At 42.8% G+C, this 26771-nt stretch overlaps 1 protein-coding gene across 1 annotated transcript in view; it reads right to left on the bottom strand.

Annotated features, from left to right (window-relative positions):
• KCNJ6 (potassium inwardly-rectifying channel, subfamily J, member 6) overlaps window positions 1-26771 on the bottom strand; it is a 317265-nt gene that overhangs the window by 218995 nt on the left and 71499 nt on the right. Inside the window, exon 2 of the mRNA XM_008569197.1 lies at window positions 7067-7115. Coding sequence (XP_008567419.1) covers window positions 7067-7091 — 25 coding nt within the window. The 5' untranslated portion in view covers window positions 7092-7115. The remainder of the gene's footprint in view (window positions 1-7066; window positions 7116-26771) is intronic.

Here is a 26771-nt window from a genome sequence, read left to right as displayed (position 1 = left end):
GTTTTTATAGCTGAGTAGTATTCCATTGTGTAGATATACCACATTTTCCGTATCCACTCATCCGATGATGGACATTTGGGTTGATTCCAGCTCTTGGCTATTGTGAAGAGTGCTGCAATGAACATTGGGAAGGCTCCCTTTTAAAGAAAGTTTTGCTCCTGGTGGAGACCTAGTGATGCTTTCCCGATGGCTTCATTGCAGAGCTCATTTAGGTAATAATCAGAAGTGGACTACATCTAAATGACGATTTCAAGTGTGTAACGCAAGAATCGGGTAAGCACGAGTAATAACCTTGACTTTGCAATGAGCTACTTTTGAGGTGATACAACAACCAGCTGTGTGAGCATGAGTCTGAGACAGGGATTTCAGTTTTAAGGTCTCTGAAGTTTATTGCTAGGGAGAAGGTGTGTTTTAAAGAGCACTGTCTGGTGGCTATGGTGTAGCTTTAGTCCCTGAGGGATAAAGTGTCATTTAGTGCCCGGAAGGTCCCTTACAAAGAATAGCTCTTTCCTGTGTGAAATGGTGCAGCGTCCTCCATGGTCCTTAACTCCTGGTCCAGCTATGGCATCTGTTACCAGCTCTGAACAGAGGCCAAAGTCTGGGTGTCTACGTCTGCTTGGACTGTGATCTGTCCTTTCCCACTTTCCCATTGCAGAGGGGGCAGCCAATGTGTGTGATACTGTGTCAAAAGCCTACACTCCTCTCAAGAAGACCTGGGGTGGGGCACTGGCCATAGTATATTCGAGAGGGTGGGTGGGTGTTTCACCCGGTGACAATTAACGTACAATATCCCAGCAAGCAGGGCAGGCACAGTGGGTTTAGTACAAAAGGGAACAATGTTTTCATTCTCCCACTGTCAGGAACCGTAAGACCTCAGGACAAATGGGCTCCCATCTAGAATTCTGATAGCTGCTTTCTTGGCTCTTTGTTTTGGTTGGTTGGACCTAATCTTTGTCTTTGTAGGGAGGCGGCACCATGGAGGCTGTCATCCGTGATCTTGTGGAGTGTTTGGGTTTCCCCTGCGCCCATCCTGGCCTGTTTGCCCTCTGATCCCTGCCTCCCCTTCCCCTGCTCAGCTCGGCACTGCAGGGCTCCCATCTGCTGACTTCCAGATGGGTTTAGCTGATGGAGTCTCCACTGGGAACCTGGAGGTCGGTGGGAAGGAAGAACTGAGGTAATTCTCTCCCTTCTCTTGGCCTCCAGAGGGATCTCTGGCAGCGATCACATTGTCCATGTGGCTCCAGCTTCCACCAGACAGGTGCACTGCAGTTCCAGTTCTGTCAACTCTCTCCATCTCCTAGACCTAAGGGTGGTAACCTGTCCCCTGCCATTGCTAGTAAGCAGATTGTTTCCTTGTTCCCCAGTCTGGCCGCTTGGCATTTCCAGCACGTATTCAGTCCGTCTGTCCTCTTTTGACTGTACAACCTCCTTCCAAGCACAGAGTAAAATTGTGCCCCACTCCACCTTGAAATTTAGGCATGGCTACTGACTTGCTTTGGCTAATGCAGTCAGTGACCCATGTCACTTCTGTTTGGAATTTTAAGATGCAGTGACAATATGCTGTCTTCTTTCCCCTCTCCAACTCAGGGCCATGTGTGTGAAAACACAGATGGTGATGGAGCCTCTGACTGTGGGGGGTCCCTTGGTGATCCCAATATGCCGAGTGTGTGGCTGCCCAGCATGGACAAGTGACATGAAGGAGAAGTAAATGTGCATGTGTGTGCACATATGTGTGTGTGCATGCCCGGGTGCGTGTGTGTATGTGCATGTGAGGGTATGAGTGCATGTTAAGCCACAGAGGTGTTTTTGTTACTACAGCATGGCTTAGCCTCTCCTGCTGATATTACTTACACCTGCTCCATTTGTACCCTAGAGAGTAGAGGATCCTTTCCCTAAAGGCATGCTGACTGTGCACCAGAAATAACGATAAACAACTGAAGCCTGTACCTACCATTGTACAAATCCTAAATGCATGCATTTAAATTTGAACCCATTGTATCAGCTTCTCAAATTACTCCTCCTTCTGCCTGCATTACAGTCCTAGGGGCTCTCCACTAAGCTGTAAGCATGGGCAGCATTCATCTGTAAGTCCTTCCTGTTCTTCCACCACATCCGACTGGTCGCAGCCTCTTTCATGCATTTCAGGTACACCCTTGTGTGGCCCCAAGTCTATCAGTCTGTCTGCTGTACCAGCTCCTGGCCACTCCCATCCCCTTTTGCCCAGCCTGCAGTCCACCCTGAGACACATTAGTAGAATTGTTCTAAAATGCTGATCTGCTTAAAAACCTTAAGTACCACCTCATCAGCTGCAGGGAAAACTCGAGCTGCACATGAGATCTGATCCTTCCTATCTGCCCTGTCATCGCTGTCCATGCTGGCTTTTCCTCCAGTTGGCCACATTCTCACACCTTGGTCCTCCGCATACATGTCCCTTGTCCCGGGTCCTGGCACTCACATTCCCACTGGCTGCCTGGTGGACCCTGCTTATCCTTTGGGCACCTTTTTCATGCAGGAGCATGCTGGGGTCTGTGCAAGGAGAGCCTTGCGGGCATGTGCCTGTCAGCTACAGGGACTTGTCAGGTGCCTCTGTGAGTGTGCCCTGTGCTGTAGCTTTTATTCTTCTGCCTCCTTTACCCCCAAACGCTGCACACGGTGTGGGCAGAGATGCTGTCTTCTAGTCTTTCCAAGCTTTAACACAATGCTAGAGTTATAATAGCTTCACCATAAAAGAGCGAATAATAAATGATTAAAAACCACTCTACTTTAATTGAGCTAATTTAATGTGTGGTGATTATAATTGGTTCTCTCTCTTCATTTCATCTGACACAAGAAAATTTCAAATCTGTGCTGAATTTGAGCTGTTTCTTTAATCGTAGGGGGAAATCCCTCCATATCAAAGCTGACAGCCATGACCTCTGAACTTCTCACAGAGCAGATCTTTGGCTCTGGGCAGGGAAAAGAACCATGGCTTGCTGGACAAAGACTCAGCCCCTGGAGCTACTCAGAATAAAGCTGTTACTCCACTGTTAATTTGAAGATGATGCTGAGTAACTCTTCCCTTTCCCACGCAGATATGTTGTGATTGTAATATCAAGGTGGACCACGCAGGGGGGGACGGCCTGGGTAGATGGACTTGGGAGGGAGGTCGGAAGGATGCTGTGGCCAGCAAGGGAAAAGCTTGGGGCACACCAGCCTGAGAAAAGCTAGGAAGATGGAGACAGAAAGCAACAGGAAGTAAACTCCTCCTGCTAAGATTCAGAGAGAGTGCCACATGCCGCTCAGGTGGCTCCACCTGCTGATGCAGCCACGTGACATGCCACAGACATGCAACTGATACAGAGAAGGGAGCAGGAGTGTGCTCTAGGTCTCCTGCAGAACCCCGGGTGGGGGGCCTTGGAAAGGGGTTGCAGCAAGCTGCCTACCCTTGCAACTCCATCACCATGCACAGGACTAGATATCTGATTACAATCCAAATTATCAATGGAATCACATGGTAAGTGAGACTTCCTGTGCTGTGTTGGACACATTCCCAGGAGCTCCAAGGTTGGGGGGATGGTGTCTCAGCTAGCAGTGACCACAAGGCAAATTACCTAAGAAATTTGTGTAAGAGCAACCTGCAAAGGTACTTCATGCGGACCAGATTCCAGAGCCCCAGGCCATTGGCATGCCTCTGGATACCTCCAATTTGTCACCGTCTGACTGAGATTTGAGTGCCCAGGACAGAGCCCACCAGCCCCAGCATCACCTGTGATGACCGTACAGTTTGGGTCACTGCATGCCTATTTACAGACGGGGCTGGGAACCTCCACTGGTGTTGGGCTTTCGGTTTGATTTTGGCCAGTGGGTGGGGGTGGTAAAAGGCAAGCTACTGACAGGCAAGCTCAGAGTAACTTCCCCCAGTGTGGGTTTTCTGGAGGTCCCATTTGGAACAGGGCTTCTGGTAGTCTAGGTATGAAAATGTCAATTTTGAAGATGCAAACAGATTAAAATTTCAAAGGGCAGTGTTAAAAAAATCAATAGGCTTTGGAAGGTTGAAAGTCCACAGCTGGTTCATGGCACGTGTAGATTGCTAATTTTTACACCCCCAGGGAAACTCTCTCCCTTTCTGCCCACTTGTCTTGTCTTTGCTCTTTGTGATTCTGCCCCTTTCCTGCTCCTTCTGTGGATCTTTTCACACATACACATATATACACATTTTCTCTGTATTTTTCTTAACCTTGTTTTGGCTGTCTCTCTCTCTCTCTCTCTTCCTCCACATCTGTTTTTCTTCCTTTCTTTGTTTTTTTCTTCCTTATCCGTGTTTTGGCTGTCTCTCTCTCTCTTCCTCCACATCTGTTTTTCTTCCTTTCTTTGTTTTTTTCTTCCTTATCCTTATCATGTCCCTCCTCATTTCAATAATGTGACATACACTATTTTAAGGGATTATTCTTTATAAATTAAATCAAGTTTCTTTTAATCAAACAGTTAAAAATCTGTTGATATTTTTTCTGTCCCTTGCTTGCCCTTTAAAAAACATGACCGAAGTTGATTTTTTTGAGGTGGTTGATTAATGGCCCATGATGGAAGAAATGCTCATCTTCCCTGCTCTAGAAGATGAAGAAGACACCCATCCCCATTAGGGTATTTGCTTAGCCATCGATAGCATTTGGACATGTAGGGCGATAGGAGAAGAATTGCTTTCCAGTTCCAGTTAAACACAGAGATGTTCTAGTAACCAGATGGTTTTCACTTGGCAGTTTAACAAGTAAAATGTTTATTGGCTCTGGAAACTCATTGAAAGCATTGTGTCCCGGGTGTTCACAGTTCTGTTTATGTTCTTTTCTCCTGTGGCCACAGATTTGATGTTCCCATTAATTTTACTGTGTAGAAATTGTATGTTAATTCTTCACTCAGCCTACTGATAGAATCTCCTTACGTAATTATGTATTTATTTAATTGTAGATTTCCTTTGTAGAATAAATGTGTAGTTGTATATTTCATTATTCATGGATTTAATTTTAATAAAATGTTTATTAATGTTGACCACATGATTAGCATTTTATAGCACCTAGAAGAGTCACAGCATGTCCTATATATTTTATAATGTTCTGCATCTTTGTAAGGATCAGTGAACTGACATATTAGGAATGATTCCGAGGTCTACTGTCAAACTTTACATTTCCTTATGCATTGGACATGTCTGTGTGATTTTTTTCCATAAAGACAAAGCAAATTAGAAGAGTGGCTGCATTCTTTCATCTATCCAAGGGTTTGGAATTTAATTTTGACAGAATTCTCTTAAGACAATGGATTCATAGACTGAAGTTATTAGAACTACTACAGAGGCAAACCTGAAATGTAAAACCAGCAAATCAGTAGTCAAGTGAGGAGCTCTTATTTAAATGCATCTGGAATCCAATAGAGATAGAAAAATTAAAATACCTTTATCAGCAATATAGACCAGTATATTATCCTTAATGTTTTACAATTCAGTCAGGTGATTTAAAAAAATAATAATCACTGAACTAGAATATTAATTTCTAACAGAAGCCTTGTTGTAAAAACTGTTAGCATCACAAGCCATGTACAACATGATTTAATTCATTCACACACTCAAGACTCAGATAATTGACAGTGATGCTAGGTTCTAAGCCATAGATCTTTCTATCATTCAGAGAACCTGCGGGTCACTTGTGCTGGTGACTTTGGACTTAGAGATTAAAACTAAATCTGCTCATGTGCTGTGGATTGTGAATTAGCTGTTGCTGTCCATGGTTCCCCCCGTATTTTGACAATACAAGCTTGTCTGTTTTGTGACAGCACTGGTGACCTTACTGTTTGATTTCGTGACTGTGAGGTGCTGTCACTTACAGAGAACCAGCTTGAGCTTCTTCACATTTTTCAGTCTGCAAGACTAGAGGTAGAAAAGAAGGGTGGAGCAGAGAGCAGGGTAGGAGATGATAGAGAAATAAGAGCAGAGGAGAGGCGTGTAAGTACTGAAGGGGGTTTTTCTTCCTCTGCTCCCTTCGAGTCATCATTTACATGGCGAAATTAACATGTGTTCAGGACTTATGTGAAATGAGGCCGAGGTTTGGGGTCAGGAATTAAAGAAACACAATGTAAAGAACTTTTTAACATTACCTTTTCTTAAAGAGGGGCAGGTATTTGGGGATAAGTGTTCATTAACTATGCTACAGAGGAACACTTGCATTAAATATTCTCATGATTTGCGGAGTAGTAGAAGACAGAAGCAGGAGCACAGTTAAATTGTAGGCAAGATTAATGGTTAATTTTGCAGAAATTTAATAAGGTGTTTGTGGCCCTAATGATAATGAGGAAGGGTTGGTAAGCCTCCTTTGTAACTTTACATGGGAAATCTACCACCAGGAACAACACATATTTTTCAAAGGAAAAAATCTGCCCTGTCTGTTTACTTTAGACCCATGTGGTCTTTAATATTTAAACTTCACCATAGGAAATTGAATTTCCTGTTTGCAGGAGGATTTATTATAATTAAATTCCCTTTTCTCTTAAAAATGATTTATGTTTCCTGTTTATTTAGCTTAAGAGCTTAGAGCCCTAGAACACTAATATATTCAAAACCTAAATCATTACAAGCCACTTATACCTCAACACTCAACTTTCTAATAGTTCTGTCTGAAATTCCTGAACTGTATCTGAAAGGTTCAACAATAATTCATCGCTTTTTCCTCTCTTGAAATCATTCAGCCCATGGAATATCTGCAGTGAAAACTTCAGCTGACTTTGACTAAATCTCTTAAAAGTCAGGTTTAAATTATTGTGAATTTCAGTCCCCAACACGGTGCTGCAGAGAAAATCCATTTTGATTTTTGGGTTCCATACTTTGGGTAACACTTTCAGCACAGAATTTGATCCCAACCAAGATGAATTTTGAATAATGAATAAAGTAACATCAACAAAATGCAATATACGTGAAATAGATCCTGGACATCACAAGAGTAAAAGAGAAGGACAACTCAGATAATCACAAGGGAATCTGGTTTTTACATGATTTTGGTTTTTCCATTCAAACCCAAAGTTAAAAAATAAACTCCAAATTACTCACTCATGGATTCTGTCAACTTGGCCATTGCTGTAGTTTCTTTGTGCTTTTCCTGGAGGTGAGAAGAAAAGACAATTATGTATAAAACATGTCTAACATATAAAATCTCTCTCTTCCTTCTTTTTCCTGGGTCAGAATTTGGTCACCAATGATAAAATGAATTAACCCCCCCCCCACATTATAGCTATATTATCATTGAAAAGAGATTTTTAGGACATTAAAAAACTTCCCATTGGTCTTGGAAATGAGCGTCTGTCACACTGATCTTGAATATATATAATTGGTGATGCATGACCAGTTTTCAAAACCTCTTTGACACTGGATTTTTGACATCCATATGCCAATTATTTTGCTCTCTATTTTCCCCTGTTGAAATGTTTTTGGTATTTTTGGAGCTGATATTTTTGTAGTCATTTGGTTTCTTTTTTCCAAAAAACTAAATAGGTTTTATATATCTTTCTTTGTCTTACTTTTTTGGGTTCCTGGAATCTTTTGAAAGTCATCATTTTTTGATAGGTTTATAACCTTATCTATTTCGAGCTGAAAACATTTTGTTTCAACTGGGATATAGGTTATAACCCACTGAGTCTGAGAGCCAGAATGATACATACAGAAATTGAATCTGTCCTAATTAAAGAGAGACTTTAGAGCTATTAAGAATAATGGTCATCTCTACTAAAAAGTTCTCTCAAATTTCTTCAAATTTATTTGGACTTGTTTAATTTCCTTAGGTTTCTAACTTGTAAAAACTGAAACATTGGCCACTAGTATTTTATTTTTGTTGTGGCCTTGCTTATCTGGTGGTGAAATGAATATATGCTCATTATTTTAAAACTTCAGGAAACACTAAAAAATTAAAAATCTGAAAACACAATTAAACTTGTAAAAACTGAAACATTGGCCACTAGTATTTTATTTTTGTTGTGGCCTTGCTTATCTGGTGGTGAAATGAACATATGCTCATTATTTTAAAACTTCAGGAAACACTAAAAAATTAAAAATCTGAAAACACAATTTTCTCATAATGCCATTCTCAGAGGAAATCAGTGTTACATTTTGGTGAGCAGTTTTCAGACCCATTTCTATACCTGTGTATATTTACAGATATGGAAATATGATCTCATTTTTATAGATACAAATATCTATACAATACACAGAATGTTATAAGGGACTTTTTTCACTTAACACCGTATCATACATCTTTATATGTTAATAATGGTAGGACATATCATCATTTTTTAGTGACTGCATAGCATTCATTATGGGTTATAGCATAATTTAACAGATCCCATTCAATTTATTTACAATTTTTCACTATTTTATAAAACACTGTGACAAGCATCTTTGAGCTCACATCTTTGTGCACTTGTCCTGTTTCTTACTGAGGACAGATCCTAAGGTTAGGTACGACTTGGTCAAAAGATATGAATATTAACATTTTTGACACATATTGCTCAGTTGTCCCTAGAAACGTTGTATCGGACAGTGTATACAACTGTTTGTTTCCTTACGTTCTTGCCAATTTGTCAATGGCAACAGCACTCCTGCCCCCATCTTTGCCAAGCTAATAGGCAAAAAATGATAGCTTGTTATTTTATACTGTCGTATTTCTTTCTCGGATATTAAATCATAAATATGGTGAATGAACGACCAGAGTGTTCCCTCACATCTAAGCACGATGCCATCTACTCTCAGTGTCATGTTGCAGTGTTCCGGCTCCTCTGCCCTCAAAAATTTAGTCCTTAGAAGCCCACGGTGGGTGGCACTTATTTTTCCCCATGGCCCCGTGTAAGGCTGAGCACATCACAGCTGCTCGGCTAGCACCTGAGTTGATGTGTCACGGCTTGGGTGTTGTAGTACAGTCAGCAAAATCGTATTCATCCTTCTCGTGGCAGTACTTCCAAACTAAAAGGGTATGCATTGATTGAGTGGCAAAAACTTTGCACACCACAAGTATTCCTCCCCCTCCCAATCTTCTGTTTCTTTTTAAAAATATTTATTTATTTATATTAATTGTTTTATTTCCACATTTACTTGTACATATTTGTGGGGTACAGTGTGTTGTTTCAGTACATGCATACACTGCACCATGATTCACTTAGGGTAGATGGCATGGGTTTGTATCCTTTTTTTTTTTTTTCCCCTTTTTGTCTTTTTTTTTCTTGACCGGTAACGGCGCCCGTACCGGACCGGGACCGGCCTCGGGATCGCAACCCTCGGTGTTTCCCCCGCACCTCGCTCAGCCAGTGAGCAGCCGGTCTGCATGTGGGATCCGAACCCTCGGCAGGAGCGCCTCCGCGCTTCCCAAGCGGCGCACTATAGCAGTGCGCCACCGGGCTGGCCCTGGGTTTGTATCCTTTAGTCCACCACTTCTCTTCCCTAACCTCTCTCCCCTCCTAGCCTCTAGTAAACATTATTCTGCTCTACTTCTGTGACAACTCCCTTCTCTTTTCTTTTTCTTTCTTTCTTTTTTTTTTAGATTCCACATATGAGTGAGATTATGCAGTTTTTGTCTTTATGTGCCTGGATTACTTCACTTAACATGATGGTTTCCAGTTCCATCCATGTTGCTGCAAATGATGGGGTAGGATTTATTTTTATAGCTGAATGTATTCCATTAACTAAAAATAGATCTACCTTATGATCTAGCTATCCCACTAGTGGGTAAATATCCAAAGGAAATGAAATTAATATATCAGAAAGACACCTGCACTCCCCTGCTCATCACAATCCTATCCACAATAGCCAAGAGATGGAACCAACCTAAATGCCCCTCGGTGGACAAATGGATTTAAAAAAAACGGTGGTATATATAGTCACAGGTATTCTTGATTTTCAGCAGCCCTGTATTAATAACATGAAATCAGGACACTGCCTCTTACTGAAACTAATAATTGCCCTTGAGAACAGAATGAGCTAAGGAGATACAATCTACCAGCCTGCTTGCTATGGCATTTAGCCCACGATATTTGACTCACTACATGGTTTATGTCGAGATGCAGAGAAAGAGCATGGCATGGGCCAGTAGAGAGGCTAAGAGTGTCAGGTAACAGGGATAAATAAGATAGGCAAAGAGGAGCTTGTCACAGCAACACTGGTACACATGACTGTGCACAGTGGCTGCTTCAAAGACCAGTTGACCCTGGTGGGTTGTGACAATTCATGCATAAAAGCAGTTCCGTGGAGAGAATTTGGTGAAATTCATTCTTAACATGTAGGAGCCTGGTTCTGTCTTGGTTTTCTCTGTCACTGACTCCCAGCTTGCTTTGGTCTGAATGTTTGTCCCCTTCAAAGCTCATGGGAAGATTGATCCTGTATGTGGCAGTGTTGAAAAGCGGGGCCATTGGAAGGTGATCGGATCATGAGGACTATGCTCTCCTGAATGGATTAATCTATTCATGGATTAATGGGTTAATGGATGAGCGGGTTATCACAGGAGTCGCACCGTAGGCTATATAAGGAGAGCACGTGAACATGCTAACATATGCTTTTGCCCCCTTGCCATGTGACACCCTGCACAGCCTTGTGAGTCTGCAGAGTCTCAACCAAAAAGAAGGCCCTCACGGGATGAACCCCCTCAGCTTTGGACTCCTCAGCCTCTGGAACTGTAAGAAACAAATTTTGTTTCTTTGTAAATTACGCAGTTTCAGATATTTTGTTATGAGCAACGTAATATGGACTAATACTCAGCATCACCTCAGCCTAGCTCTGCTGTTTTGGCCCCTCTCTCCTTGTATCCTGGTCTGTGACTTTCTCCTCCTTTATTTTCTGGCTCCATGCACCACCAGTTCTCACTCTGAATCACTGACCTCTTCTGCTTGGCTCTCCTTTGATGGCCCCAGTGGCAAGACCCTCCCAAACTACAGGCACCCAGTTTTCAGGAATTATACCCTTAAAAAGCCCTGTCAAGCTTGTCTGTCTTCTTGTGTGTGTGTCACCACTTAACTCTTGTGATCCAAGGACCCTGCCACAATTTGGACCCCTCCACAATTTGGACCCCAGTCTTGTTGGTGGGTGGCCCTCGCAGCTATTTTTATTCAGATGTATTGGGTATCTTAGTCCTAGAGATGTCAAATATTGCCCGTATCAGCACGTTCCTCTCCCGTGTAGTTAAATGGAATCTTCTGACATCGAGGTGGGGGGAGGGGTGCTTAAAATCCTAAACTTAGCTCTCTCAGACTGACTCATCTATATCATAACTTATGGTGGAAATCATGACATATGTTTTCGTGTAAGTAGTTTAGTCATTCTATCAGATGTCTTTAAATTCCTTATGTCCTTCCCTCATTATCAGAAAGCTGATGCTTGCAATTACACAGTGTGTATACCCAATAAAGCATTTACATTCCATTCTTGGTCCCAAGCAAATCTCCTCCTTATTCTAAAGCCAAGAGTTTCCTCCACAGTACATCTCCTGGTTGTTGGATTTACATTACTGGGAAGATATTTAGAATTACAGCATATTAAAACTGGAAAAGAATTTTATAGGGATTGTCAAGTCCTACCCTTAGTGATGCAGTTGATGAGACTGAAGCCCAGGGAAGACTGACATGCCAAGAGAGGAATTTACACTGAACCGATCTCTTCCCCTTCTCAATAAACTCTTCTCGGAAATCCCAGTGTCCCCCATACATGAGCATATTTAGGCAGGATTCCTTACACAACAATCCCAGTGCTGTGCAAGAGTTTCCTAGAATTGCCATTTCTATGTGCTTTCTTCAAGCAGTCTCATCCACAACAATGTCCTTGATTTCCACAAATGGCTGGTGACTCCCAAATTTGTATATTCAGACCTGATTCTCCATTGAACTCGTGTTATCCACCTCCTCTTTCTTCCTTACCCCTGATATTTCCCATCTTAAATCTGAAGGTTTATCTTGAAATAGCCCTGGAAGATATATCTAAAACATTAACCTGACCTAAGCACCCACTGCTTAAATCCTTCAGTTCTTCTCTAGTAAGTAAGAGCGCAATCCTCATCTTCAGCCAGGGCTGGTAGCCCCGGCGGTTCTGTCTTCTCCACCCACACCTTAGTTACAGGTCCTGCAATCCAGGGCTGTTTGGTACCTTCCTGCCTTGGCAAGCACTATTCCTTCTGCCAGACACACCAAATTCCACTTCATTCTTGTGCTCCCCAAATTCATCTCTAAATACTCCACTGGGCACTGCTCACTTTCTGTAGTTTCCCCTACTCTTTCTGACCATCTTTCCAGAGTTTTATTTCTAAACATGTTCGTGTGCAAATGCATCCATGTATCATATTGCGGAATTTGTTATGGGACAAGGATCTCCAGAACCTTTGAGGAATTCAAAAGTCCCACCTCCCAGTGGCCTCATCTGCAGGCTCCTGCTGGCCCGACCACCCTGGCTGAAGGCAGTGTGTGGTAGACCAGAAGCCCTGGCCACTGAAAATCCCTCTGATCCTTGACAAGCCATTTTGGCCAGTTTCCTGGACTGCTCATTTCAGAAGTGGTTTGCTGTTTGTTGACGACCACCCTGGCTGAAGGCAGTGTGTCGTAGACCAGAAGCCCTGGCCACTGAAAATCCCTCTGATCCTGGACAAGCCATTTTGGCCAGTTTCCTGGACTGCTCATTTCAGAAGTGGTTTGCTGTTTGTTGAGCCCCCAAACTCCCAAAGCAGTCAGCCCTGTGAAGAGGATGCCTGAACATGCTTCCTCTGAGAGAGAGTGTGACTACTGGTTGTATTTTAAGGCAAAAAATCCAGATATGTTTGCTTTAAGAACTTTTATGAAAAATGTCTTTCTTTGGGGAGCCAAAGGTTTTTATAGTGGAGGTTATTATCACATAATCTCCTTTAACAATGAAAAGAAAACCAGGAATAGAGAAATCTTACTTGTCTGCAGAAAAGAGCTCACTTTGGCCTGAAAACATATTGTTATTACGTACTGTGACTATCCTGCTTGGATGTTCATACTATTTTGAAAGAGAGAGAGAGAGTGCGAGCCTGAGTTGAGAAATGTTTTTGTCCATGCTTCTTAGCTACTTCCTAATTAACCCGGAAGCCTCAGTTTTCCCATCTGTACAGTGCGTGCCCGTGGTATCTGCGTTTCTTATTCACAGGCCTCTCCCGAGAAACGAATGAGATGATGCGCATAAATACGCTCAGTGTTACGCCCATGTGCGCGTCTGTCACCCTTATTCCTCCGGCTATGGTGTGGGGCTAAGGGTTATAGCCTGTTCTTGCTACTTGAGGACAAATACTGACTTCTGGCATTTGTGTCAAAAATAACGGGCAGTTTCTCTTGAAGCTAACAAGACCCAAGGCTGCCTGCCCCTGGGGACTGCTCATCAGGAGTGTCTATAGCTGGTGACTTGTACACCACACCTGCATTTCCAGCACCATCCACCAGCATACAAGGTTCTGGAACCTTGCATGCTGCTTGGAAGAGCTGGGTTCTTTTGATCTAGGAGGTGCTCCACTTACAATCGTATTTTGTGCATTTAATGAAATAACAGAAACATTTAAAGTTTGAGGGAATCACGATGACATGTTTGAGCAAAACATGTCCAGAGATGCTAAAGAAAGTGTCTTGTTAAAATGATACCAAACTCCTCGGGTAGAGTATTGACACTCAGGGGCCGTAGGTATTTAATTTTCTTTTTGGACTGTATTCTTCTATCACACCTGGGGATGTAAAGGAAGTCTCAGCTTGATGTGTGTGTGTGTGTGTGCGTGTGTGTGTGTGATTTATACTCACACATCTGTTCCAGCTAAGGAGAGTGTGTCTTTCCATTGGGGCCATGCCAGATGTCCCAGTATACTTCTCTCGGACTGTCTAAAATGACAGAGGTGTTTTTAATGAGGGCAATTACAACAGAGTCTGACTGTAGTTCAAAGCTAAAGCTGAGACACTTTGTGTGTGCATGAGTGTGTGTGTGTGAGAGAGAGACAGATAGAAACACTGAGAAGCTGATTTGTGAATGCACAGCTTTCAGAGAGGGTGGAAGGGGCTCCTTTGGCTGCACGGAGCTCCCTCAGCAGGGGCAGGAGCTGGCTGGGTGAGCAAGGCCTGCCTACCCTGCGGTGCTGCCTGACTTACTTTCTGCTGCCCAGAAATAGGCTTTTAAAGATGAAGGGGGAGCTCGTCATGGTTGATACATTTCAAACCAGTCATATTTGCATCTTGGATATTTTTATCTCTCTAAAATATGTGCTTATATTCATCAGAAAACTGTGATTTAAAAAAAATTACAACCATTTAAAGGAACATTTATGCAAAGTGGGAAATGATAATGCCATTTTAAGAAGTCCTATCCTCAACTGGACCACACCTCCAACTTAAAACAAGGGTGCTCAAGTCTCCCACCTGTTCCTAAGACTCTGCAAACGTGCCAGCTGTGGCCCCCTTGGTGCCTGCCCTCCTCCTGTTTCCTGACATGATCTCATGGCAGGTCACCTGAGGACTGATCTAAATGGAAAATGCCACCTCCTCCGACAGGCAACCAAGCAAGTCTTCTTTTAGGACGGCACCATTTCCACTGCCTTGAGTTGCTGTGGAAAAATAGAGTCCAAGGCGTTTAAAAACCACTAATTAGCTTTTTGCCTAATGAAAAATGAATGGAAAGAATTGGCTGGCATGCAAGTATGGTTTGGGGCAATATAAATATATTAAAACATATAGATACATAAAATATAAATGTAAAAATATACAAATATAAAAGTATATAAAAATAGTAACTCCTACCATTTACCTCAAATTTATTACAGCCTAGCACTGCATTCCTGCATTACTAGATGATTTCATTTAATTCTCAGGAGGACCCCACGAAACAGGTACCATCATGCCTACTTTGAAGATGGAGAAGTTGGGGCACAGAGAGGTTCAGCAAATCACTCTAGGCTACACAGCTGGTAACGAGTAGAACTGGGTGTCAAACCCAACAAGTCTTGCTTTTGCACCTGTGTTTTTCACCAGGCACCTCCTGCATCCCTGGGAACTGGTGAGAGGGCCTGGAGGCGAAGGCTGTTGGAACTGAAGGCAGCTGTGAGAATCCGGGTCTAAGATCCTTCTCAGAACTGTCTTTGCTGGACATTTACCAATGTGCCCGGGGTGTGCACTAAGTACAGCAGGAGATACAGGAACGAGGGCTTTATGTCTGCCTTCAGGGAGCTCCCCGTTTAGTCAAAGAGGTATGACATGCACATAAATGTCACACATGGTCTTGAGGGCAAGCTACCAGGAGTTTCACAGGACGTCAAGGGAAAGAGGACAGAGGGAGAGAAGAAAGGAGGAGAGAGAGAAGGGAGAGGAGGAGGAGAAGAAGGACGGAGAGAAACAAAAACAAAGACAGAGAAAGAGACGGGAAAGAATGAAGTTCTAGCTCATGGAACTAGGGCGGGCTTCATAGCGCAAGCAGCTTCAACGTGTCAAGAAGGGAAGAAGAGTGATGGGGAAGAATATTCCAGAAGGAGAAGCAGCAGCAGAAGAGGTGGGGAACCTTGGTACAAGGGAGTGGCAGGTAGCAGGTGGGGCCGAGGCCACCTTTGAAAAGTGCGGCAGGTGGCTGGTTTGGAAAATGAGGACCAAACTGTGGAGGGCCACGTGGCCAGGCTGTGTCATGCATGGAGCTGGGGTGGCATCTGAAGCTGTGGGAGGAGGAGGGGGCCAAGGCCTGACCTGCGTGGGCACCTTGGTCACTCTGAGGAGCCAAGGAAGGTGGGTGGAGATGCGGGGGAAAGCCCAGAGAGCATACTCTCTGGGAAGCCAAGGGACAGGGCGATTTAAAAAACTGAGAACATGCCCATCAGAATGGGTGCAATTTTACATAGGATGGTTGGATTTCATGACTGATATACTCATCTTTAAGACACCTTGGTCACTCTGAGGAGCCAAGGAAGGTGGGTGGAGATGCAGGGGAAAGCCCAGAGAGCATACTCTCTGGGAAGCCAAGGGACAGGGCGATTTTAAAAACTGAGAACATGCCCAGAATGGGTGCAATTTTACATAGGATGGTTGGATTTCATGACTGATATACTCATCTTTAAGTGAGTATATCACTTAAGGTGATCTGAAATTTTCATGATTTCGAGTCAGTGAAATTCTTAATGGCAGGCCATGCAGGGTGCTTTTGCAAAAAGGCTTGGAATCCCTGCCTCACCAGACATTGTTTCTGAGGTCCCTTATATGCAGGTCACCCTGCTTGGTTCCCTCCAATGCCATTGTGTAGCCTTGTTGACCAGGCTGGGGAGGGTCCTGATACAGTGAGATGTTGAGATGTCTGACAAAGATCAATCACATTCAAGGTTCTGCTTGTATTAACATGGCCTCGATCTTTCCGGGCATGGGTGTGTTTGTAGGTGAGAGAAGAGCCCCCTGAGTGTTTTCTTGGAAACATGTTGAACACGTGAACTTCTCTTGCCAAGAGGAACAGGTTTTAGGCATAACAGTTAGAAAACTGCTAGACCACATGGGTGCCAGAATTTCTCCAAAACCCCATTCTGCTTGTGTTCTCCCCATCTCACAACCCCTTAGGACAAACTCTCTACCCCCAGCATCAATATCGAGGCCACGTTTCATGAATTCCCTAGTGTGGTTGGTTTCTTGGAATATTGATGAGTGACTCATTACTCCTTCCCTAGAACTCTTGGAAATATCATAATATGTAGGACAAGCATTGTCATCAAAGTCTTATCAAGAGGTTTCTTTTAAAGAAAATGCTGAGCTAGACTGCAGGGAGGCACTGGAGATGTCGGGGCATGCAGAGCAGGCAGAGCCATTCACGCCACTGGCAACCAGTATGATCCTTTCCCCAGGCAGGTGTCACTGCTGTGAAGATGCACCTGCTCTAGGTTCAGTCCCGGGCTTCCCAGGACTCAACTGCAAGTGCCAAATCTTGGTGGAAGCCGGGCATTCCCTCCTGATCTCATGTTGCTCAATCTAGGGCTTCTCTTCTGGGCCAGCATCTCTCTGAGGGTTCTTGTCTCACCTCCAGGGCAATCTTCTAGGAATCTTAAACCCTGCAGGCGGTCAATGCCTCTTCTACCTGCCTTCATTGGAGGCACATGCTCTGCTGAACTAGCTCTGTTTATGAGAGGAAAGGGAACAGATGCCGTGTTACTTCTTTTCTTTTCCCTTTATTTCTCTGGTCTGTCCATAATCTAAGTCCTGGCCACACTGGGTGCTCCAGCAGCTACTCTGCACTCCCAGCTCTGCCCCATTTCCTCATAAGTCAAGGCCCTTCCTTTCAAGCTCAGGCCTCCACCCACTTCTCCAGGCCCATTTCCCATCATTTCTTGCTTCTATGTGATGCTCCAGCCAAACGAGCCCCTCCTGGTTCCTGGACACATTGCACAGCTTCACCCCTTCATTCCTGCTTTCTTTGCCTGCAAAGCCAGCCCCTGCTTGTCCTTGAGGACTCAGCTCAGGCTTGACTTCCTGGTCGACATTCTCCCTGGCTACCCCATTCCTGGTGCCCATCCTCTCTGCACCCCAGCATCTGAGTGCACTCGATCACAGGATTTGTCATTCTTGGAGTTGTGACCATGGCAGACTCTTGCCTACCTCAGTGCCCAATTCTTTCCTGCCTTTTAATTTCTTTTAATTTGCAGGAATGAGCCAGTTTCCTCCGCTAGGGCTGTGCTGTGCTGTTGTGAGACAATTTGTCATGTTTTCTCTCAAGAACTGGCCTGGCTGTAGTGAAGAGCAAGGGTTTCATTCCTTCATTCACTCATTGATGCTCAGCCTGTGTGAGGCTGTAATAATGCACAGCCTTTGGGAGGGCCATGATCAAGTTTTTTGACAGGGGATTGGTTCAATGATGAAATTTAAGCCTAAGATTCCCAGTATTGGATAACCTATGTAGATACACCCCCAGTCACACAAGGTAACCTGTGGAGCACAATGGTGTTTCCTCCCTAAGCCTGGGGCACTCTCAGCATCTAGGGAAGTGGTGTGGATGCTTGTTCTCAAAACAGAACACTATCCCTGCTAAAATCTGTCACAGAGGATCCCATAGGGCAGCCGAGAGCCCCAGTTATTGAGATCACCCCAGAAAGTCAGCCTGTTACTTATGCATGCAAGAAAGGGTAGGGTGCAGGAAGGTATGATCTTCAACCTCTCATTTGTGTCAATAGTTGCAGAAGAAAGTAAATCAGGGGAATATTTTGAAAATGTTACTTTGAGAAATTCAATTTCGTAATCAAACATGACATTTACTGGGGTTGGAGGTTGAGGAAAATTTATGGATAGAAACCATATCATTTTCTTGTGCTTCTTGCCTTATATTTTCAGATTGCACTTCTGTTTGGGGAGAGGAGAGAAGAAAGAGAAGGGGACTCCTTTATTAGGTACTTAGCAATTGATTCTCAGCAGCAGAGGTCTCTGAAAAGGAAAATGAGGAATACTATTCTAATCTCTTTTGTTGTTATTGCTGTTCTTTTGTCTCTTATTTCTTATTTATCTCTATTTACTATTAATTTCCTCATTTCAGCTTTGGGGAAGATGAAGTAGATAGATTTCCCCTATTTCTCCCACTAAGTGCAATTAAAAAACCTTAGATGGTATATATAAAACAAACATAAGAAGACTCTGAAAGGTAGAGAAAAGAAGGCAGACCAGCCAGGACCTCACGACCAGAGGATCAACATGGGGAGAGTTCTCTGGGTTTTCTTTCTGCTTTTAGATCCCTAACTGGATACCAAAGAGGCCAATGACTTGGAAATGTCAATGGGTGCAGAAAAAAACTCCCTAAGAAAAGCCTCTCCTCTCTAGCCAAAGGACTAAGAAAGAGGTAACCTAACAAGACAGAAAATGTTTGGACAATAACCTCTTTATTCCAACCAAACACTACAGAAAAAAATGGCAATCTCATTCCAAAAACAAAGGTTGACTGGGGAGCTTAGACTTTCACCCTTGCCAGGCTTAATGAGGCACCTGAACCTGCTAACAAGGTGGTTTCAGGGAAGACAGAGTGGGCAGCCTAGATTTTCATCCTTGCAGGGAGGTAATGAGACTCCCCCAGAGACCATAAGGGGAGCCTGGCCTTCCACCCAGATCTGGCACAAGGCAGCCCACTTTATCCTCACTGATTGGGTGTTAGAAGAGGGCTAGTCACTCCCCAAAGTGTCAGTGGAGAGCCTGCACTCTCACGCCCACCCAGCAGTGACAAGGATCCTCTCCCCATCCTGTGTCAATGGAGGCTGTATTAGTCTGTTTCTGTTGCTTATAACAAAATACGTGGAACTGGGTGATTTATAAAAAAATGAAATTTATTGCTCACAGTTTTGGAGGCTGGGAAGTCCAAAGTCTAGGGAACACATTTGGTGAAGGCCTTAGTGGTGGTGACAGTGACCCAGGCATCTTACCTTGCAAGATGGTGGGAGCAGAGAGACTAACCTCTCCTGCACTCTCCTTTTTAAAGCCCTCAGTACCACGTCCCTGACCACCATTATTAATCCATTCACTACAGCATGGTACTACAATCTAATCACCTCTTTGAGGCCCCACCTTTCAATTACCATAATAGGATTTGCTACCCTCAACAGTTACAGTGGGGATTAAGCCTCAATGAGGTTGGTGGGGCATCTAATCTACAGCAGAGGCTGATATTCCACTAGGCAGTTATGAGGTGTTGCCCTCTTTAACCTCCCAGAGTGGTGTCAGAGGAGGCCTGCTGTAATATGAGATTTAAATAAGATTCAGAGTTGTATAACATAACACCCAAAATGTCTAGGTTTCAAAAAAAAAAAAAATCATTTGTCACATTGATCAGAGTCTGATATCCCACTAGGCAGTTATGAGGTGTTGCCCTCTTTAACCTCCCAGAGTGGTGTCAGAGGAGGCCTGCTGTAATATGAGATTTAAATAAGATTCAGAGTCGTATAACATAACACCCAAAATGTCTAGGTTTCAAAAAAAAAAAAAATCATTTGTCACATTGAGAAACAGAAAGAGCTCAAAGTGAATGAGAAAAGACAAACAAAAACACTGACATGACACAAATCTTAGAATTTCAAAGTGACTATCATAAAAGTGTTTCAACAAGCAATTACAAACATGATTGAAACAAGTAAAAGAAAAGTCTCAACAAAGAGATAGGGGGCCTCAGTGAAAAAATTAGAAAGTATGGAGAAGAACCAAATGGAAATTTTTGAACTATAAATTACAATTACTGAAAAAACTCAATGGATGGCTCAACAGCAGGGTGAAGAAGACAGAGGAAAGAAGCAGAGAACTTGATGATAGAATAATAAATATGATCCAATCTGAAAATATAGAGAAAGTAGACTTAAAAAAAAGCCTTAGGAACATGCAGAGCTATAACAAAAGACCTAACATTCATTATATAGAGTATTAGGAGAACAGGAGAAAGGGAGCAGGAATAAAAAAGTATTCAAGGGAAATTTCTAAATTTCACACACACACACACACACACACACACACACACACACACACACACACACACACAGGAATCACATAATTCTGCTCTCTGAATATCACAGAGGCAATTCCATAGAATGTCGTGGCCTTCCCTGGGCCACATTCCCTAGTAGGGTGGGGGTCAGATTACTGAGCTTAAGGCAGGAACCAGCTTATGCACTTTCATTTCTTCTGTGGCTCAGATCCTTCACCTAGAAATCCTGCTATCATCTTTCTTGCTTTCTCCCTTCTCCTTGCTGACTGCTCCTGCACCCAGTGATTTTGTGCTTCCAGCCTTAGGTAGAGACAGCCTCTCTCTTCCTGATTCTCTGTCTCCACCCAGATGAGCAAGACAGATGATGCAGACTGGGTGGACTTCTAATCAGTTTAGTGGTGTCCTCGTTCTCAGGAGGTACACACTCAAGTACTCAGGGGGAATATGTCCTGACATCTGAGACTAATGAGACTAACTCTCAAATGGAGAGAGAGAGAGAGAGAGAAACTGTGCAAACAAGGCAAACGTGACAGATAACAGCTGGAGGGGGATCTAGGTGACAAGTGCATCATGTGCACTGTATTTTTCTTGTGATTTTCCACAGATTTGAAATTTTTCAAAATTAAAAAAAAAAAGGAAAAATCAGTATGATGAGTAAAAACTTTCTCTCTTCAGCCTCAGTTCTGAACAGTGGTCTCTGCCCTGGAGGGTTGTGTGGTTAGGGTGCCCACTTGGATGAATACACCAATTACTTGGTCCCATTCCAGTTTGTGATCCTCTTGGAGGATCCATCATTAATACTCTGGTAAAGTAGCATTGAGTGGTATCCCAAACACTTCAAATTTGTTGCCTGTGGCTCTTTCTGAATCTTGAGATGCCTATGCTTCAGTGCAAACCTGCTGAACCAAAATCTCTGCAGAAGCAAAGAATATATACTTCTTTAAACCATTCTCTATGGAGACATCTAATTTTATGATTGTGAGACAAAGAATTCCATGCCTCTTTTGGAAACAGCGAAGAGACCAAGAAACAGAGAAGAAATCTTCATTTTTGATGCAACTAGGAAATGTCTGTGATCCCAGACCATATACGTAGAGGGAGGGTTCTTGTTCCATGCAGAAGAAATTTGGCCAGGATGAAGGCAGTCAGTGAGAAAGGATGCCCAACACTGGAAATCCACAACAGAGCTGCTGACTGTGGCCTTTTCCACCCTGGGGGCATATTCAGTGCATGGCAAGTGTTTTCAGCAGCAAGATGAAGGTGTGGTACTGGCTATGGGATTCTCCCTGAACAGTGCGTGACACCACACAGGGGCCAGAGGATGCAGAAGGAAAGGGGGAAATGCTCAAATCTGCCACTTTGCAAGAGCCAGTCTCTGTGTGTCTGGGTGAGGGAGAAAACTGTGAATGGTTAGCAGCTCTGTGGCTACCAATCTTTGTTAGCTGTAATGATGTAAGAACTGAACCATCTGACAAAACCCAGTACAGATTTTGAGAAAAGACAGCTCACATTGGGGTTATGATAAACCCAATAAACCTGTCGTAAGTTAAAAATATTGTAAGTCAAAAATGTATTTAATACACCTAACCTACCGAACATCACAGCTTAGCCTAGCCTACCTTAAATGTGCTCAGAACACTTACATTAGCCTACAGTTGGGTAAAATCATCTAACACAAAGCCTAATTTATAATAAAGAGTTGAATATCTTATATTTTTGTTGAATACTGTACTGAAAGTGAAAAGCAGAATGGTTGTGTGAGTACTCGAGGTATGGTTTGTACTGCAACATGCATTGCTTTTGCACCATCATAAAGTAAAGAAAACCATAAGTAAAACCATCTTAAGTCCATGTACATTAGACAGAGCTTCACTCTGGGCCCTAGAGACACCCTGCTGTGTTCCAGCGTTCCCTGTGTCCTTCTCAACACTGTCCTTTCACAAATCACTGAAACACTGATCCAGAAGGAAATCCCCTCATGAAGAACCAGCAGAGGATCTACCCAAAATATTACTGGAAAAAAAGAAAAAAAGAAAAAAAGACAAACTAGAGGCTGAAAAATGACCTAGCAGAAAAGAAAAAAGTAAAGTAAATAGTAAATAGTAAAGTGAACATAGAAGAGTAAAGTGAATATAATCAGTGAATATAGAAATAGAGGCCATATTAAATTAAATTTGGAAGAAAAGAGAAAAGACAGTGATGAAAATATAATCAGGGACATGGAGTACNCACACACACACACACACACACACACACACACACACACACACACACACACACACACACACAAATTAACCTACAGATTCAAGAAACTGAGAAAATCCCATACAAGAAAAACCCAAAGAAATTCACAGAAAGACACTTCCTAAACTTCTGAAAACTAAAGACAAAGAAAAAATCTTGAAAGTAGCCAGACAGAAACAATGCATTACCTATAAGGGAAAAGTGATTCAAATGACAGTGGATTTCTCATCAGAAACAATGGAAATCAGAAGGAAACAGCAGATTTTCAGCTACTAAAAAAAACCCCAAAACTGCCAACTCCTAATTCTACACCAGCAAAAATATCCTTCATTATTTAAGGGGAAACCAAGTTATTCTCAGATTAAGGAAAACAAAAAGAATTTGTCACCAGAAGACCTACCCTAAAAGCAAGAAGTTTTTGTAAACAAAGTGGAAATGATAAAAAAAAAGCAATCTTGGAATATCACAGAAGTAGAAAGGAGACAGAAAGAGCAAATACATAAACAAATACAATAGAGTTTCCTTCTCTTGAGTTTTCTAGATAATGTCTGATGGTTGAAGCACAAATCATAGAATGGTCTAATGTGGTTCTCAGTGCATGTACAGGAAATATTTAAGACAATTATATTATAAATTGAGGAAGGTAAATAGATATAATGGCAGCCAAGGCTTCCATGCTTCCCTTGAACTGGTAAAATATTAACACCAGTAGTTAAGTTATATAGACACAATGTAATGCTTAGAACAACAACTAAATAAGCTAAACAAGGAGATACACACACAAAAAACCCCATAGATAATCAAAATTGAGTTCTAAAAAATGTTAAATTAGCCCACAGAAATTCAGGAAAAAGAAAACAGAAAATCACAAACATAAAGAACAAACAGAACACAAAAAATTAAATGGCAGACCCTAACATTGTAATGATTACATCAACTATAAATGGTCCAAATACACCAAAAAGACAGAGATTAGTAAAGTATATAATAAATAAATCCTACTATATGCTGTTTAAAAAAAGTTGCTTCAAATATAATGATACAGGTAGGTTGAAAGTAAAAGAATGGAAAAAGGCGTACCACATAAACAGTAATAAAAAGCAGGTGTGGCTATATTATCATGTAAAGTAGATTTCAGAGCAAAGAAAATATAGGGATGAAAAGAAAAAGTTGCATAATAGTGAATGTTCAATCAACCAAGAATATATCACAATCCTAAATATGTATGTACTAAACAACAGAGATGCAAAATGTTTGAAGCAAAAATTGATAGAACTGAAAGGAGAAATAGACAAATCCACAAGAATGGTTAAAGACATCAATACCCTTATCTTAGGAATTGCTAGAACAGCTAGAGAGAAAATCAGCAAGGATATGGAGGAACTCAACACCACCAGCAACCAACCATATCTAATCAACATTTATAGAATACTCCACTCAAAAACAGCAGAATGCACATTCTTTTCTAGTGTCCACAGAATGTGTACCAAGATAGGCCATACTGTGCACAGGCCATAAAACAAACCTTGATACACTTAAAGAAATTGAAATCATGCCAAGTATGTTCTTTTTTCTCAATCATTTTAAATTTTTCTCCTTTTCACTTTGTTCCTGCCAACCCTGACTACTTCCAACCCCTCCAGCCTGCCCTCACTCTTCAGTGTTGCAGTGAAGGTGTAGTTCTTGGGAAGTTTTTGGGGTGGGATGTTGCTTTCATGGCTCAGAGCTTAAAAGAGAGAGAGGAACAGACTTTCCACCATCTGAATCTTCTTCGTTGGAACCCTCTGTCTCCTCTTTGAGAATTACTGTGATCTTCACCTTGCTCTGTTGTGACTGTTCCTGGAACCTTTCCATGTAAAACCAGAGGACAGAGGAAGGTGGTTAGATTCTGGGTCTGTGACATGGAAGATGGGTTTGCATCATGTGTGCAGTTTAAACAGTTTCATGACAAAAAACCCCAAAACACCAAAAAACCCACAATTAAATGGAGCAGAAAAAAAATAGTTTTCCTTATGAGACCAAAAATCCCAGTAAGCTCCCAATTCAAAAGACAGAAGTGTCGAGCGATGGCATCTGCTGGGGGTTCTCTCTCCCCTGTGGACAAGTCATTACATAATCATATACTATGTTCATATGAGCCTCTCAATGCTGCTGAGCCACTAAACCCAGTCCTGCTCAAATGTGGTATTTCTCAAAACCATATGTTCCCAATAATGTGCTTCTCTTGGAAAATTCCGTGGTCCCTAACTTTCTGATATTTATCCGTAGGAAAAGAAAAAGGATTCCTTCCGCCATTAGCCATGAGGTGGGCTGTTAGCCGAGCACGACTGGGGACCTTGGTCTCTGACAGGCAGCAGCTGTTCAGGCTCCCTGTCCCGGAGGACAGCAGAAGGCAAGGGAGAGGGGGTGGGAGCAGTATTCAGGGAGCTCCAGGCAGAAATTCTTTCTTAAGGCTTGATTCTCCCTGGGACTGGGCGCTGGGGCAGATGGTGCTTGCTTTTTCCATCATTCAGGGAGCCATGGCCAGAGACGTGGGAGCAGAAGGGGGAGGGAAGAAGTCCAAACATCATTTTTGGAAGCTCTTCAGATTCCCTGCATTTTGGAATCACATAATTCTGCTCTCTGAATATCACAGAGGCAATTCCATAGAATGTCGTGGCCTTCCCTGGGCCACATTCCCTAGTAGGGTGGGGGTCAGATTACTGAGCTTAAGGCAGGAACCAGCTTATGCACTTTCATTTCTTCTGTGGCTCAGATCCTTCACCTAGAAATCCTGCTATCATCTTTCTTGCTTTCTCCCTTCTCCTTGCTGACTGCTCCTGCACCCAGTGATTTTGTGCTTCCAGCCTTAGGTAGAGACAGCCTCTCTCTTCCTGATTCTCTGTCTCCACCCAGATGAGCAAGACAGATGATGCAGACTGGGTGGACTTCTAATCAGTTTAGTGGTGTCCTCGTTCTCAGGAGGTACACACTCAAGTACTCAGGGGGAATATGTCCTGACATCTGAGACTAATGAGACTAACTCTCAAATGGAGAGAGAGAGAGAGAGAGAAACTGTGCAAACAAGGCAAACGTGACAGATAACAGCTGGAGGGGGATCTAGGTGACAAGTGCATCATGTGCACTGTATTTTTCTTGTGATTTTCCACAGATTTGAAATTTTTCAAAATTAAAAAAAAAAAGGAAAAATCAGTATGATGAGTAAAAACTTTCTCTCTTCAGCCTCAGTTCTGAACAGTGGTCTCTGCCCTGGAGGGTTGTGTGGTTAGGGTGCCCACTTGGATGAATACACCAATTACTTGGTCCCATTCCAGTTTGTGATCCTCTTGGAGGATCCATCATTAATACTCTGGTAAAGTAGCATTGAGTGGTATCCCAAACACTTCAAATTTGTTGCCTGTGGCTCTTTCTGAATCTTGAGATGCCTATGCTTCAGTGCAAACCTGCTGAACCAAAATCTCTGCAGAAGCAAAGAATATATACTTCTTTAAACCATTCTCTATGGAGACATCTAATTTTATGATTGTGAGACAAAGAATTCCATGCCTCTTTTGGAAACAGCGAAGAGACCAAGAAACAGAGAAGAAATCTTCATTTTTGATGCAACTAGGAAATGTCTGTGATCCCAGACCATATACGTAGAGGGAGGGTTCTTGTTCCATGCAGAAGAAATTTGGCCAGGATGAAGGCAGTCAGTGAGAAAGGATGCCCAACACTGGAAATCCACAACAGAGCTGCTGACTGTGGCCTTTTCCACCCTGGGGGCATATTCAGTGCATGGCAAGTGTTTTCAGCAGCAAGATGAAGGTGTGGTACTGGCTATGGGATTCTCCCTGAACAGTGCGTGACACCACACAGGGGCCAGAGGATGCAGAAGGAAAGGGGGAAATGCTCAAATCTGCCACTTTGCAAGAGCCAGTCTCTGTGTGTCTGGGTGAGGGAGAAAACTGTGAATGGTTAGCAGCTCTGTGGCTACCAATCTTTGTTAGCTGTAATGATGTAAGAACTGAACCATCTGACAAAACCCAGTACAGATTTTGAGAAAAGACAGCTCACATTGGGGTTATGATAAACCCAATAAACCTGTCGT

This window comes from Galeopterus variegatus, unplaced genomic scaffold (assembly GCF_000696425.1).
Source record: "Galeopterus variegatus unplaced genomic scaffold, G_variegatus-3.0.2 Scaffold475, whole genome shotgun sequence".
Lineage (NCBI taxonomy): Eukaryota > Metazoa > Chordata > Mammalia > Dermoptera > Cynocephalidae > Galeopterus > Galeopterus variegatus.
The sequence above is the reverse complement of the archived record's forward strand: the minus strand, read 5'-3'. Positions and strand labels throughout refer to the sequence as shown.